We start from the raw sequence: 15,548 nt of genomic DNA, 5'->3' as shown, positions 1-15,548 counted from the left end.
CATATTTGTTAATGCCTCTCCCCCTGGGTTCCAGTGCTTCAGTGACTAACATTTGTGTTGTCCTTCAAAGACGCGGAAAATAGTTCCACTTTAGAGGTTTACTCTTATTGCCTGGATTTTCTGGTGAGTATTTTTCAGCTGATCGAAAAAACCTTATTTAAATTAGCATAATTCTTAGTTTTTTCTGATCTTTATCACTTGTCAGTGATTTCACCTGTCTTCAAGGTACATAGCGTAATATGGAGTTTGGCATTGCAAAGCGGATATGTAGTGGTTGGGGGGCCGGGATTCGAACATATTGAAGGTGGACTCATATCAATACCATCTGTGTTCAGGCAACCAGTTTAGCATATCGTTAAATTTTAGAAATGTTTAGTTCAATGTGTCTTGCGTATGGAAAGTAATTCTCAAGTTTCCTTGCTCGGAACGTGAGGAAATGTTCGATGCTTCTGCAATCAGCAACTTGTTGTTTGGAAACTAAATGCTCAGTAGGAAAACACGAAACTAGAAAATTGAAACAGCTGAGAACGTTTGATCATTATTTCTGTGAAAATGTGTTGAATGCTTCCAAAGAGATTGTTGTGCTCGGATGTACATGTACGCCGCTTATGTGCAATGCTGGTTAATTGACTATCAGCCATAACACGGATTACGACACGTACAGGTGTAGAGGAACGGTGGCGAGAAGATCATTTTAAGTAATAAACAGCAAATTTCCTACTCTTGTAAATGGAAGCCCTAGCTGTCACTACCTGTCATTGGGAAAGGAATGTGGTGTGGAGTTTAGCAGCTGGTACTTTGGGAGGGGTGGGAACATTGAATCTTATCCCAAAAGGCTTCTAAGGAGTCTCAGTTAACTATGCAACATGTTTTCCTTGATAGTGGGAGACAAACACCATTACTTTGTTCCCTGTGCTAAGTATTACAGTCATATACTGTACTTTTCTTGTGTTCCTTTTGCAGGCTTTATTTGACGAACTGTATAATGTCCTATCCTCCATATGGTGGTGGACCTGGATACCCTCCTGGCGGGGTAATTGTTGTGATGCATGCACTACATACCTCTGTGAAGCAATAGATTGTCTTAGCATTCACTTGCATGGAACACCAGCTATGACCTAATGAGCCTTTAGTATTCCAGTTATAGGTTTATTAAAGCCTTTGATGACCAATTTTTGGTTCATTTAAGCAAGGTTCATAGCTTACAGCTTTCCTATATGGAGTCTAAAACTGTCCTGTAAATCATGAGGCCCATCTGGTTATTTCTATCCCCTTTCCAATGTTATGCATACAACATATGGCCAAGAGCATCTGCCTTAATCCATGTTGCATACTTTTATCCAATTGGCTCAAATCAATGATGATGATGCTCAAATCAATGATGCATGGTGACAATAGGATATTTTTTCCTTATAACCTTTAAGTAACCTGGTAGAGACAAAGTTTTCCTTCACCAAAAGGAGAATGTTTACTATCTACACTCTGCACACTACTAGACAAGCTTCACATGGCCCTATGGTGACAAGATGATTGCTTACAGAAAAAAATACATGCTCTCACATCTTGAGCCATGTAACCCTCTGACCCCCAAAGAACAACTGGCATACAATTTCTCTTTATAATATCATGCCTGAATCACAAGAACACATGAATAGAGGAAATGATCTCCAACTAAAAAAGGTCTTTATTGTTAATTGAATTCTCCTTGTCAGCACCCTAGAAAATGTATAAAGAACAGTATAGAGATTATACATACTGATATTAGGGTGTAAAGGGTTAATGTTTCTTTCTCTTTGTCATATTTTGTCAGGGATATCCAGGATATCCTCAAACTGGTGGATATCCCCCTGATCCTGGTTATCCTCCTGCTCCCGGTGCAGGCTACCCTCCTGCTCCTGGTGGGGGATATCCCCCTGCTCCTGGAGGCTACCCCCCTGTTCCAGGTTACCCACCTGCTGGTGGCTACCCTGCTCCCCCTGGTGGAGGCTATCCACCACCTCCAGGTAAGTTTCAATAAACAGTGATTTCTTTTAACTGTTTGACACAATGATAGAATTGAAAACATATATAGATTTTGTCTATTAGCAGATGGAAATTCTTTTGCCAATAGTATACATATATATTCAGTGTTGATTGGGGAATTGTGGGTTGTGTGTGTCTATATACAGAAAATGGAGCTTCGCTATCGGTAAGAACATGGTGACAAAAAAAAAAAAACAAGAATATATTAGAATGAAAAGTGTTTGTTAATACTGCAGGGATTGCAAGTGCCAATTTGAAAGATGAATTTTTGTTCTAGAGTTTTGAGGCTTTCTGAACTGCCTAGATATAAGGAAAGGCAGCAGACTGCCATTGGCTGCTTATAGTGAGTAGGGAGATCAAAGTGCCTTGCAACTGGTTTGTCTGTCATACCTTTGTACATTGTACAGGTTTCTTGTAATTGGTCACCTAGTTGTCTTCCTGTTTCACCAATATATATTGTTTTGCAATAAGTGCAAGTTATGTAATAGAAGACATTAAGGGAGTTGTATGCGAAGTGATTTGTAATTTTGATGTATCATTTGGGTCCTGATTTTGTATCAGCATTATGACTGAAAGGACAAGCTTTACATCTTTCCAGAATGCATTTGAAAGTTCTGAGTTGGCCATTGGTTTTAATGAACTTCTGACTAAAAAGTTGCCCATGTTTGGTCATTTGTTCATTAGCATATTCTTAGTATAGGAGATTTTTTATTCCTTATTATAAAAATAGTATTTATACATTACTGACCAGCATAACAACTGCTACTACCATGTGGATGTAGTAATTTTGTTTATATGTGCAGTAATAATCATTGTTTTTTATATCCAGACTGTACCATCCAAAACACTCCAATCTGGTCGAAACTCTCCATTCCTCTTATTTTTCTGAATAAAAGTTTTACAAAGTTAGGTTATAAATATACAAACACTGTTTTTGTACTGAGGGCGTTATAGTAATATTTTCTGCCTGAAGATTCTCAATCCACTGGTTCATATATGAAGATTTTTCCTGTGTCCTTGCTGTTGGTCATTTTGCCAAATTTTTTAATTAAATAATAGGTTGGAAATGACCAGAGGGCTACAGTATAATATTGATCTGGTATTAAGGTGTTTCCAGAACTAACAATAAACCTTTTGCAAATTGTTTTCCATTGTCTCAGGAGTTTCCCCAGGGATTGTTCCTGGGGGACCCTATGGCGTTCCTCCTCCCTCTGGGGGTTATGGCTCACAACCATATGGTCAAGCACCTCCTCAAGGTGGTTATGGAGCTCCACCTCCAGCAGGTGGCTATGGAGGGCCTCCTCCTACTGGTGGTTATGGTGCGCCTCCTGGTGGTTATGGAGGTCCGCCTCCTACAGGAGGATATGGAGGGCATCCTCCTGCAAGTGGATATGGGGCACAACCTCCCCCAGCTGGATATGGATCCCACCCTGGACATCAGCCCCCACAACAGAACTATAGCTCACAAGGTACATGTATTTCCTCAAAAAGTTTTCATACACTTAATATTTGATGGCATAACAATAATGTGATTACTATTAGGGAAACATAGAAAGATCTTTCTTTGCTTTGCAATTATGTGGGATGAAGAAACAATTTTGATTCCTTGTGACCTTTGGATTTCATGCTCTGATGCTCCAAAACTAGACCTCAGAGCCTCTTCAGTAAGTTAGGCTATTGCTACATTCATAAATGAATTAAATTACTGTAATTTCTTTTATAGCTCCTACTACACACAGTGCCCCTCCGCCAACAGCCCCCTCCTCTGCTCCTCAACAGAAACCAGCAAAGCCTCCTGCTCCCTCTGGCGGGGTAAGTATTCAAAAGAAATTCATTTAGGGGTAGACAAGGGCATTGATTTGTAGTCAGTATTGGTTGAAAACAAGGTTTTTACTCATTTGATAATATAGAAATACGCCATTGGTTTTTCATGTCTGTTTGGTAAAAAATAAGGATTACAGATGTGAATTAATTTCACTAAAAAATATGAAGTTATCCCTAATAACTGTGGAAGTATTGAAATAAAATTTTATCTCACATTATAGTCTTGTTGGATGTGCATCAGGTCAGAATTAATTTGGGAGAGTGATTTATTTCACAAAATCTACAGATAAGTTAATGTGCTCAAAACTACAGTCTACAGGTCTATCACTTTGCTATGGAAATCATTGTTTTTTACAAAATTATCTCCACTTTAGCCAACTCTATAGAAATCCCCAAAATTCCCCTCTTCCTCCTTTGGATTCGCCCTTTCTGTCTTTAGTGGGGTAATGGAAATGACTATTCTATTCTTATACAGGCTCATGAACAAACAAAATTAATAAAATGTTTTTGTTGCTTATCAGGGTGGTCCTCCAACTGCCCAGATGGCTTCAATGTCTTTAAAAGCAGTAAGTTCATATTCTGTTACACTGTGAGATGATATTATTTAATGTATTGGTGGTAAAGTTACCATTTTGGACAAAAAAAAAAGTATATATGTGTACTTGTACGTGTGAACAATATAATTCTTTCAATATTTGTGGAGTCTTCAAATGATATGGCCTTTGACATGTAGCACTACTTGACTGTGTAACTAGAGAAGATAATTCTGAAGCTACTAGTTGTTAAAAAAGTTTATGTGCCTTTGATTAAAAAAAAAATACAAAAAAACAAATAAGGCTCACACCAACAAATTAAAAAATCACAAGTTGCCAGATAATTTTTCTGCAATTTTAGTTACCAAAATTTTTTACCAATAAAATTGCATCTTGGAATGATGTAACGACTTTTTGATGTATCAGTTTATAATCATTCAATTTTTTTTAATTACTTAATATATTATTGCTGGGTAAACCCAAACTTTTCTCTCTTCTTGACCTGACCCAAATCCCCTTCATCTTTGCACTTACTAGATACTCTTGCTCTGTTCACAATCATACTTTGTTTTACAAACTGTGCTCCTGGAACAGGTACATGTACCTGGTAAGAGTTTTTGGTAAGCCCTTTACTGAAGTGTTGCTGATGTGCGGTTATTTTCTTTTAAGAAATATGGTCATGGTACCATTGTTTCAGTCTCTCCATTTGATGCAGAAGCTGATTGTGAATTGTTACGGAAGGCCATGAGAGGAGCAGGTGAGTTTCCAGTTATTTATTCACAGGCGGCCCAAGCTCACGTCTCGAGAAAAAGCCAACGATGAATTCATGAACGCGTCACGCGTTGTGTGACTCGGTGTTAAGTTACGGGAGGAACCGTTGAAAATTTGAACACTTTATAAGGAATAGTATGGGGAACAAAATATGGTCGATTTACAACGATAAATATTTCGAAATATGAATATTTTACACGTAAAATCAATAAAAACTTACTCATGCCCCGTGTATCCGTCGTAGTTTCTAGCGATTTCTGCTGTTTTAAGGTTGCTTTACTATCACTGTTATCCATGTCAAAAGACGTCTTTTGACATGGATAACAGTGATGGTAAAGCAAGCTTAAAACAGCAGAAATCGCCAGAAACTACGACGGATACACGGGGCATGAGTAAGTTTTTATTGATTTTACGTGTAAAATATTCATATTTCGAAATATTTATTGTTGTAAATCGACCATATTTCGTTCCCCATACTATTCCTTATAACGTGTTCAAATTTTCAACGGTTCCTCCCGTAACTTAACACCGAGTCACACAACGCGTGACGCGTTCATGAATTCATCCTTGGCTTTTTCTCGAGACGTGAGCTTGGGCCGCCTGTGATTTATTCTGTACAAAAGGGACCATTTGTTTACAAATCTTTCTCTCCCATCATCAAGCTATCAATTTTGTGCTCTTTATGTGAAGCATTTCTTATAATTTTGCTCTGAAAATATGTTTTTTTTGGTTTGCCATAGGGACTGATGAGGCTGCCCTCATTGATATCCTTGTGAAGCGTAGCAATGCTCAAAGAGTAGAAATTAGAAAGAGGTACAAGACTATGTTTGGAAAGGTAGGTCAATTTAAAGTGCTTCTCCCAAAAAGATCTGCAGGAACTGCTCATCATCCTTCTGATTGCTGCATGAGTTTCATTTAGGGTGAATATACATAGTAACTGATTTCATATGTGGCATCTTGACAGCATTAAAGCCTGTTTCAGGCATTCATTAAAATGGTGCCCAATACTTAACTACAGGGAAGTAGCATTGGGGTGAAAAAAAGGAGGGAGTTGTGTGTTGCAGCTGCTATTGTACTTTTTATTATTATGCCCCATTTTCAACTCGTGCAAAGAAGTTTTTATGGGGACTCTGTTATGCAAATAAGTCACTCACTAAGTCACTCAGTCACTCACTCACTACGATGTAAACATTGTGGTAATAAGTCGTTCAGAACTGGCCCAAGCATGAAACCATATTGGAGTACTAACCACACATACAACAATAGAGAAGCTTTGTTACTGTTTATACTAAGCATCATTGATTTAAATACCACCTTCCAAGTGAACAAAAATTTAATGAGTTCAGGCACAAACCTAATACTACGAATTGCTTCAACTGTTTATGATCTGATGTAAAACAAGAACCGTGATTGAATTCAATTATCTTTTCTAAACATTGGCAACTGGATTGATCAGAAGCAGACAAAAATAATCCTGTGCTTTTCTAACACAATAAAACTTGTGGAATTTGTTGCTGCATATCTTTAATTCCAATTAATTTAAAAAAACTTGCAGTTACACACAATGCGTTCTGAGGTATTTTCATTCCAAAGCAGAAAACTTGAAGGTTTGTTATCAGATTCAAGCAGGACAAAACCCATTAAACAAAGAACATTGTGTTACAATGCAAATAGTTATTGAGCAACTGTAAGGCAAAATGTTATATAGGAATGGAAAATAGTGGAATTTGGCTTGTGCAGGCAAAGAAAGATTTGATTGCAGTGTCTAAATTTGATTAATTTTGCAAATGGAAATTTGATAAATACAAGATACCATAAACGTCCATGTATAAGCCGCATCCATAGATAAGCTGCACCCCTGATTTGGAAGCGCAGAATTTGGAAAAAAAAATAAAAACAATACAGTTTGAAGTTTCAGTAGAGTTGTATTGCTACAAACAATCAAGGTTTCGAAACACCAACATAAAACGTTGTAGCTATCTTTCACATTTATCAAGTCTAAAGAAAGTGAAACAGAAGAGAAAACAAACAAGTGCTTAGTAGCCAAGCTTTAAATGTTGGGAGGAGTCTGGGCCAGGACCTGGCCATCATCAACTCAGCTGTTTGGGGATACCACGGGTATAAAGATGTTTGGAAACCTGCAATAGGCGAAAAACTTCATGCAGAACAAGAGCCTGATAATGCAGTTGACAAATTCGCCATGATGGTAGTAAAAAACAACGAGAGATTCCTTGTATGTTGGTGTTTAGTTGTTTGTGTAAAGCGAAAATTAATAGCTTGAAAGAACTGTTGGAGAGCAAGATTTGCCGAAAGAGACAAAGACACAAACGGCTCCTTTAGGAGCCACCACTCAATGAAAATGTCAATGACCTACTGCAACATTCTCTCAGTTTCTTTTATGTTTTCTTCTTGGCATCTTAAGTAGTTTTATGAATATTAATTAGGTTTTTGAGAACTCCAAACATAGATGTATCCATGGATAAGCTGCACCCTTGATTTTTGGCTTCAATTTTGTGAAAAAAAGTTTGGCTTATACATGGATGTTTATGGTACTATTTTGTGCTGTTTATGTAGATTTTACATGAGTTTATTATTCTGTGGAGTTGAAGGGGTACCGTAATTGTGGATCTCTCCGTGATTTTCTGGAAGCTTAACTTTTTGACAAAAGAGCAACCTTGCATTGCTGCAAGACCAATAATTACAAGTCCACAACCATGTTTCATCTTTAGATTAAGTATGTTATGCACAAGTTGGCAATAGGTATTCTTTGATTTAACTGAATGCCTAGTGCAGGTCAACCAAATGTTACTCTTAGTAGCTTATTGTAGTTTGTCAATCAACCTAAGTATTAAAAGATCTTGGTTGGAGTGCTGATGAATGGGGCCAAGAATTCTTTACTGTTGCAAACCCTTCAACTGCCAAAAATGACTAACATCTAATTTTTGCCCCACAGTATCACCCTTACATCAAACAATAAGGTGATGCAAAAAAAGCAGATGATTGCCAACTTAATTGCAAAACAAATTCTCCTTGCCAGTACCAAAGAAAATTTTTTTGAGAAAGTATGGAGAATATGGATGTGGATGCTAGGCTGTAAGGGGTTGAGCATGCCATTCCTTTTTCTTATCTTGCCTTTTAAGGTTGCAGAAGTATGTGTGACTGTTAGAATTTATGCCTCAGGAAGGTTGAAAGAAATAAAATGTTGCTTTTCAATTTTATTGTTAGGATCTAATGAATGATCTGAAGTCAGAGCTTAGTGGTAACCTTGAAGATTGTTTGTTGGCATTGATGGAACCATCTTCTTTGTATGATGCCAAGTGTCTGAGGCGTGCCATGAGGGTGAGTAAGCACCAAATCTGTGTGCTTGTTAGCTGTTAGAAAGTGTTTGAATAAATGAAATTAAGGGTGTCTGGAGTTGGGAGACTCAAGGCAATAAGTCTTGTTGACAAGGCTCTATAAAAGGTTACAAAGACAAGTACAGGTGTGCATTGTATAGCTGTGTGTGATGTCGTGGAGTCTCTGCAAGTCTGAGTCAGAGATAAGGACTGGTTGTCTCGTCACTGTTGGTCACATAGTAATGAGAGGGCATCAATCAAATTCCAAACAGTAGATTAAGGTGAAATTGGGTGCAGAGTTAAAATAATGAAGCTGAAGGAGAACAATTCAAGTGCAATGAAATTCTTCACAAATTGTATTCAAAATCATTTGATTACTAAATCTAGGTGACGAGAGATTTAACCTACATTTCTCACTGTTTTTTACATGATAACGGCTTGTATAACCCTCTCCCCCAGTTTACATTGGATTTGGTAGTTTATTGTTTTCTTATTTCTCCTCATCTGTTTGCTTGATGATTTATTACAGCTGTGAAGAAATTTGTCAGTGCAGTTAAATCCAGGGAGTCAAAGGGTTTAATGTTGTTCCTTAAGACAGTGGAACAAGCTTAACGTGCAAATAGAGGCCAGAGTGGCTTTTGGAACAAAGTTGTTCCTAAGCTCTGCATAACTCATTGATCACCTTAGATTGATTATTTTTTATCTCATGATTTCAGGGTGCTGGAACAGATGAAGAGGCTTTGATTGACATCATGTGCACTCGCTCTAACAAGGTATGTCTACCCATTTTTTTTTAAAAAGAATGCGAAATCAATCAGATTTAGATATAACTGAAGTTCCAGACAAAACAACTTCAGTAATTTTTTGTGCCATATAAAACTACCTTTAACTCAAGGAAAACTACAAGAAGTTACTTCTTTATGATGGAAAAACACGAAAGAGTCAGGAAATCATTTTCTTTCATCCGCGCACGCAAAAGAATCTAATATGCGCGTCTGACTATCCTGCGTCTGAGCGTATGAAATGTGTCTGCGCATTTATCATATATCTGAGTGGTACTGTACTAAGCTTCCAATAGCAATTATGGTTAGAGGTGGAGATGAACAAGAAAGGGAGTGCAAATGACAAACTGGAACAATTTAGGCTAATATTTTATTTATTTATTTATTTATTTATTTAATCAATATTTAAACAGGGACATCACATTTAGCATAGCTAGTTTAAAGAGAATCCTGCAAAAACAAAATTTGACAATACAAAGTTACAAATAAAATTGACAGACAAAAGTAAAAATCATCAGAGAAAATATATACAAAGTCTACATAACTAATTAAATTTGTTTAAAAAACTGCTTACACTCAGTTTTAAAAGTTTTAAGGCTTTCCAGAGATCTTATTGCTTTGGGCAGATTATTAAAATTGCACCCATTATTATATCTAAAACTGCCTTGATATTTAGTGCTTTTGGCCAAAGGAAGACGAATCAAATCCCTGTGCCTGGTATTATATGTATGACAATTCTTAGCTTGAGTAAAATCACTCAATAGGTAGGAGGGTGCTAAGCCGTTCATAGATTTGAAAGCCAGCATGCATGTAAGATAGTCTCTACGAGATCGAAGGCTAGGCTAGGCCAACCAAGAATACGAACAATATCTGTTTGTTTAAAGGTGCACAATGGATGACAGATGTCCTTTTAAGGATATTTGTAAGTTCGCACCAATGTGTTTATCGAGGGGTTCTTTTGTGTGTTTACAGTACAATTTTGATTGGGTGATGTGAAACTAACACCAAAATAATTTGTATGGCCAATTAGAGGAAAGAGAAATATCTCGAAGAGCTAATAACAACGCAAAATAAAAGCAAGCATGCTGCTTGAGACATAGGAAAACGCAAGTGACTAAGTCGTGATTGGGTTTAGTTTTGAATCAGATCAGTTAACATGGTGGCAATAATTTAGTTTTGTAGACAAACCCAAAGCAATCCTGGGTTCCTGTGACACTCAATTGCAAATCCCTCAACTACAAACTGACTTTGGTTTTTGTACATTTTGAAGGAAATTGCTGAAATAAAGAGTTCCTACACAGAGTGTAAGTATAAAGATAGAAATTTGGCAAAATGCTGCGAGATTACTGTGTAAATATATGCCTGAAATTCAAGTCACACGAGGTTACTCAAATAGCTTTGCTATGATAGAGCACTTGGAATTGTTGACCATATGTACAGTACCATATATCCAGTACATAGTTTCATTAAAAAATGTTAACGGTAATGGAGCCTCTTTCCCACCCCCCCTTAGCATGGATCTTTTGAAACTAAAAGCAATTTGTCGTTTTGATATTCTTCTGTTTCTGCACAGACTATAAGCGTGACCTTGAGAAGGATTGTGTGAGCGAGACAAGCGGCCATTTCAAGCGGCTTTTAGTCTCAATGTGTCAGGTAACACTAATGGTTTTACCTGTGGTCAGTGAAGTTTTCTCTCTTGAACATGATAACTTATTGTAGAGGATTTACTGCGCTTAGCTTTATTATACTCCCATGTATACTTATGCTGTCAATTAATTTGCCCTTGGTTCAAAATGTCATTTTCTAGTTTTGATTTGGTTCGTTTGTTCGTTTTGTTGTTGGGAGGGTAAATGTTAGACAGCAAATTACAAAAAGAAAAAAGAGAAGGAAAAAAAAGGATTCTCCAACCAGCCTTGCTCTCGATTACTGCTAGAGCTTTCGCTGATTGCGGGGAATAAGCTGGGCTTTGGACTTCAATTCACTTCGACAGTCAGGGTGAATTTGATGACGATTGCAATAAAGTTATTCAAATTTCAGACTTTTTGAGTACGCTAAACTTTATTAATTTCGGAGTGGTTCTCGCATGGGAAAGGGATTTAATATCAGGGAAGGTGTAAGTCAAATGCAAGCTCCTGATCCTTTTTGTTTCGTATTACACAGGGTAATCGAGACGAGACCAACACTGTTGACATGGCTAAGGCAACAAAGGAGGCTCAAGACTTGTTCCAGGTGACACAGACGTTTTTTAGGAAGTCGTATACTTGTAGCGCGATAGAAGATGACCGTTACAAAGGCATTTTGAATAGCTTGATACTTTTCACATGACGTTGTGTTTTGTATTACAGGCGGGTGAGAAGAAGTGGGGAACAGACGAGTCTCGATTTAATGTTGTTCTAGCGTCCAGGAGCTTTCCACAGCTGAGAGCAACGTTTGATGAATATGTTAAGGTACGAACGCTTTCATCGGCTCGTTTTTTTGCTGCCTTCTAGCATCTGCTTTTCGTTCTTCCTTGGTCCTTTCTTTGGGGCCGGAGCGTGGGCTCATGTTCCGTACAGCAGTTTGTTATCGAGCCTTAAAACTTTTAATTAGTGCCATTCGTATTTTGCGGGTTTCTAGGAGGAGGAAACATTTCAATTACTCTGAACGTTGCTTTTTTGATTTCAGATTGCTCAACGTGACATTCTGAATTCTATCGATCGCGAGATGTCTGGTGATTTAAAGGCGGGTTTCAAATGTATTGGTAAGTCGCCAATTCAGCTATGTTTTTGACTAGTTTTGACTAGTGAAGCCAAAGTGCGTGGATGAATGTTGCACCAAATCTTTAAATGTTACTGAAACTGTTTCATTTCAGTGCTGTGTTCAAGAAATCCTGCTGAATACTTTGCGGATCGACTGTGGAAATCCATGAAGGGTGCTGGAACTGATGATGCGACGTTGATTCGCTGTGTTGTTTCTCGTTCTGAGGTGAGCACTTTTCTTCCCATGTTGTTATTGTTTTTCCTTGACGATGTCATGGGTGTTGCTGTGGTTGTCGATGTTTTATCTGTACATCTAAGCATACCTAGTCATGTCATCAATAGATAGTGTCCCATTAGTGGTTAGTCTGCCGAAAGCTTCTGGAGAAATCATATCTGCCTATCTCCCCTCGAGACGATAGCGGTAACCACCGGTACAAATTCTTTTCCAAGACGATAAATCTGTTAATCTCACTGATTGCAAATTTCCTTTGTTTTTACCTAGCGCGACCTCGTTGAAATCAAGCAAACATTTTTGCAGAAGTATCACAAAACCTTGTTCAAGATGATTGAGGGAGATTGCAGCGGAGACTACAAGAAACTCTTGCTAGCCGTTGTTGGCAGGAACTAAAAGCAGAAAACAAAACATGAACTCCCAGTATCATTTTTTTAATTTCGATTAATTACTCAGATGTTGAAACGACAAGATATTCAATAATGATTTAATGACCTTGTAGTTCTTAGATACTCAGACCGTATTGGCGCCGTACGCTTATTGCCCACTTTCTTATCAGTTGATCTCGTGAAATTGAGGTAGTTTGTTGAATTTTCCTTTTTTGGAAATCAAGGAAGAGGACCAGTCGTTGAAAAGAGATAAACAAAGGAAGCCCTTTAGGTCTTTTGCGGAGAAAGCAACATAATGTGGAACTTGGTCTTCTTTGCTAGCTTTCACCCAACTTCATTCTCATGGTCTCTCTTCCGAATCTCACCTCTCACAAATCTTACTACTGCTCACACTCACTATCTTTGAGAACTTAGAGGCCGGGAGGAAGAGGGACCCTGGGCATGAGTTGGTTGTCGTATCGACAAAGGCTAAAATCCTACTTCTTTCTTTACTACCTCTGGCTGTTGAAAACTTAGGCGAGGCCAGTTTTTTTTATTTGAATGGTTTGGGCAAATGAGACACATTGTATTCCCCATGCAATATAATCTAGCCAAGGATGGAACAAAAACGATTCTCAGATCATATTGTTAGGATTCTAATTTTCTACGCATTAAATATTATAAAGTACAAATGCAACGACTTTGCAACCTTAAATTACGTAGGTAGTCTTTTTAAACTAAAAGATAGACAGAAGATATTATCTAATGTAAGTTATTTCAAATAGTTTAGTACCATTTCTTTTACTACAATTTGATGTTTCACGCTAAGGAGAGCTCTTGGAGGCGAAAACGCAGAAATGCGATTTTAAAAATTACAAACCTACAAGGTTTGAAATATAAATTTTGCTCATCGTTTAAGAAGCTGTTACTTTCACGAGTGACGTAGAACAAAGAAAACAAAGCAGTCGAAATATTGGAGCTTATCAAGATATTGGTAACAACACAGAAATAACTTCACATGTTCTAACAGGCCGAGGTAATCCGAAACATTTGATCAGGAGGAATATTTTTGCACGCGCACAGCAGGTTTCCCACGCTTTAGGTATATAATGCGTCTTATTTTACAAATTTTACCCTAACGTTGATCCAAGTGGCTTATTGTCAAACAAATGTGCTATTAAATGGAATACTGGCAGAAATGACGCATGTGGGTTTCTCTTTAATCCGCAAGTGATAAAAACTCTAAGGTAATTGAACACCTTACATTTTGATAACAGAACTCGTTAGAGGCGATGAGCTTGAGGAATAATCTGGAATTGCTTCAAAGGTTACAAGCTAATATCAATACTACTCTCTTCAAAAGAATAGCTCACCCCTGTACAATAATTTTACCCAACCCCTTCGCCTCGAAAGAGTATTGTCCGCGTAAAACTCACCAATCAACTACTTCTTCTGGAATCTGCAGTCAACATCCGCTTCATCTAGGTAACCACCCTTATATGTCACGAGAGCCATCGCTGCTGTTTTCGAGAGCTGAGGCGATTAGTCGTCACTTCACGCATTTTTTGGCACAGAAACTTGTAAACATGTACGGTCAGTCGACGATCTCACAGCGAGAACAAGACTATCATAACCTTAGAAGACAAGTGGATCAACTCAGGAGAGAAAGTAAAATATCCAGAAAGAAGATCTCGGTTTGTTCCGAAGAGTAAGTAAAAGTTCGCGCTTGAGTACATTTAACTGAAGCTTATTGCCAGGTTTTTTAAAGTTCTGATTATTAATTAATTGCTCTTTTTGCTGGCATTGTTCGTGTTCAAATAAAACGATCCATGATTTAAAAGGGTCGAAGCCATTTTGCATGGGAGGCTTTTTTTTCTAGAACAGTGACGTTCGTGCAGAAATATCCTTCTGTAATCGCGCGGATGAAAGTCGCCACACTTCTGGCATAATACCCCTATCGTATTGTAGGTGAATTCAAATTGAATTTTATTTGTATTTTCCTTCAAAACGTTAAAAGCTCATGACATTTTACCTTAAGTTCTTAAAATGTGATATTTGGTTGCGTAAATATCAGAACTAAATGCGATATTGATGGCTGGAGTTTGTTCCGCTGGAAACCCTATTTGACAAGTTACGCTTTCGATATTGGTTGAAAAAATAACTTAAGCCAGTTATAGTTCTTACTAGATCCTTCTTATTTACTTTGCCGATCATTTGTTTGGTAGACTGCATTATGCTCCGCGGTTGTTTAGTTCAACTGGAGACTTAACCTGCAAAAATACTCTTAAATATTTCACAGGAAATGCGTTGTTTCAAACGTAAATTTTCGATTAATTCGGTTTTTTTAAAGATGGACCTAGATTATCAATTGACTCCCAATCACTTAGTGAATGGGAACAATAACTGAAGTATAGACCACAAACGTGCTATGGGGATAGTTAAACAAACGAAAGCAGCTGGTTACATGATTAGCCTATTCACCTGTTTATATTGCAGTTTATTAAATTGTCACCAGACAGGTCATGTGTGTTGACTTGCTGGGGGATTGTAGAGACTGACTGAGAGGGTTTCAATAATGATGATGGTGAAGTTTACTGTTGTATTTCTCCTAAGATCCCATTGATAATTCTCCTTACTGTCTGCCATACAATTCCTACAATGTTAGTTCAGAGAATTTGATATCAGATCAACTAATAATAGCATGATTTTAAAATTCCTTGGAGATTCTGGATAGGTGCTCTGCCAATAATTTGAAAGAGTATTCCTTCCATACTTGATGCCAGCTATGATAGCATGATGAAGATGAGCCATCTCGGGTATAAACTCCATGTCACACATTACCAGGACAAGTCACAGTTTGTTTGAAGAAGAATTCCTGTGAAAATCTGCACATCACTGCAACTGAATTTTGTGGCTACAGCATGTCACATGAATTCCAACTGG

At 37.7% G+C, this 15,548-nt stretch overlaps 1 protein-coding gene across 1 annotated transcript; it reads left to right on the top strand.

Annotated features, from left to right (window-relative positions):
- Positions 1-31: 31 nt before the first annotated feature.
- Positions 32-13,807, top strand: LOC131780924 (annexin-B12). Its single transcript, XM_059097551.2, has 17 exons — positions 32-123; positions 964-1,033; positions 1,811-2,003; positions 3,183-3,491; positions 3,746-3,834; positions 4,368-4,412; positions 5,049-5,136; positions 5,891-5,985; positions 8,376-8,489; positions 9,202-9,258; positions 10,538-10,571; positions 10,841-10,920; positions 11,428-11,496; positions 11,613-11,714; positions 11,932-12,007; positions 12,119-12,231; positions 12,508-13,807. The coding sequence occupies exons 2-17, from the start codon at positions 986-988 to the stop codon at positions 12,631-12,633; spliced, it is 1,638 nt and encodes a 545-aa protein (XP_058953534.2). The 5' UTR covers positions 32-123; positions 964-985; the 3' UTR covers positions 12,634-13,807.
- The last annotated feature ends 1,741 nt before the right edge of the window (positions 13,808-15,548 follow it).

This window comes from Pocillopora verrucosa, chromosome 1 (genome assembly GCF_036669915.1).
Source record: "Pocillopora verrucosa isolate sample1 chromosome 1, ASM3666991v2, whole genome shotgun sequence".
Classification (NCBI taxonomy): domain Eukaryota; kingdom Metazoa; phylum Cnidaria; class Anthozoa; order Scleractinia; family Pocilloporidae; genus Pocillopora; species Pocillopora verrucosa.
The sequence above is the reverse complement of the archived record's forward strand: the minus strand, read 5'-3'. Positions and strand labels throughout refer to the sequence as shown.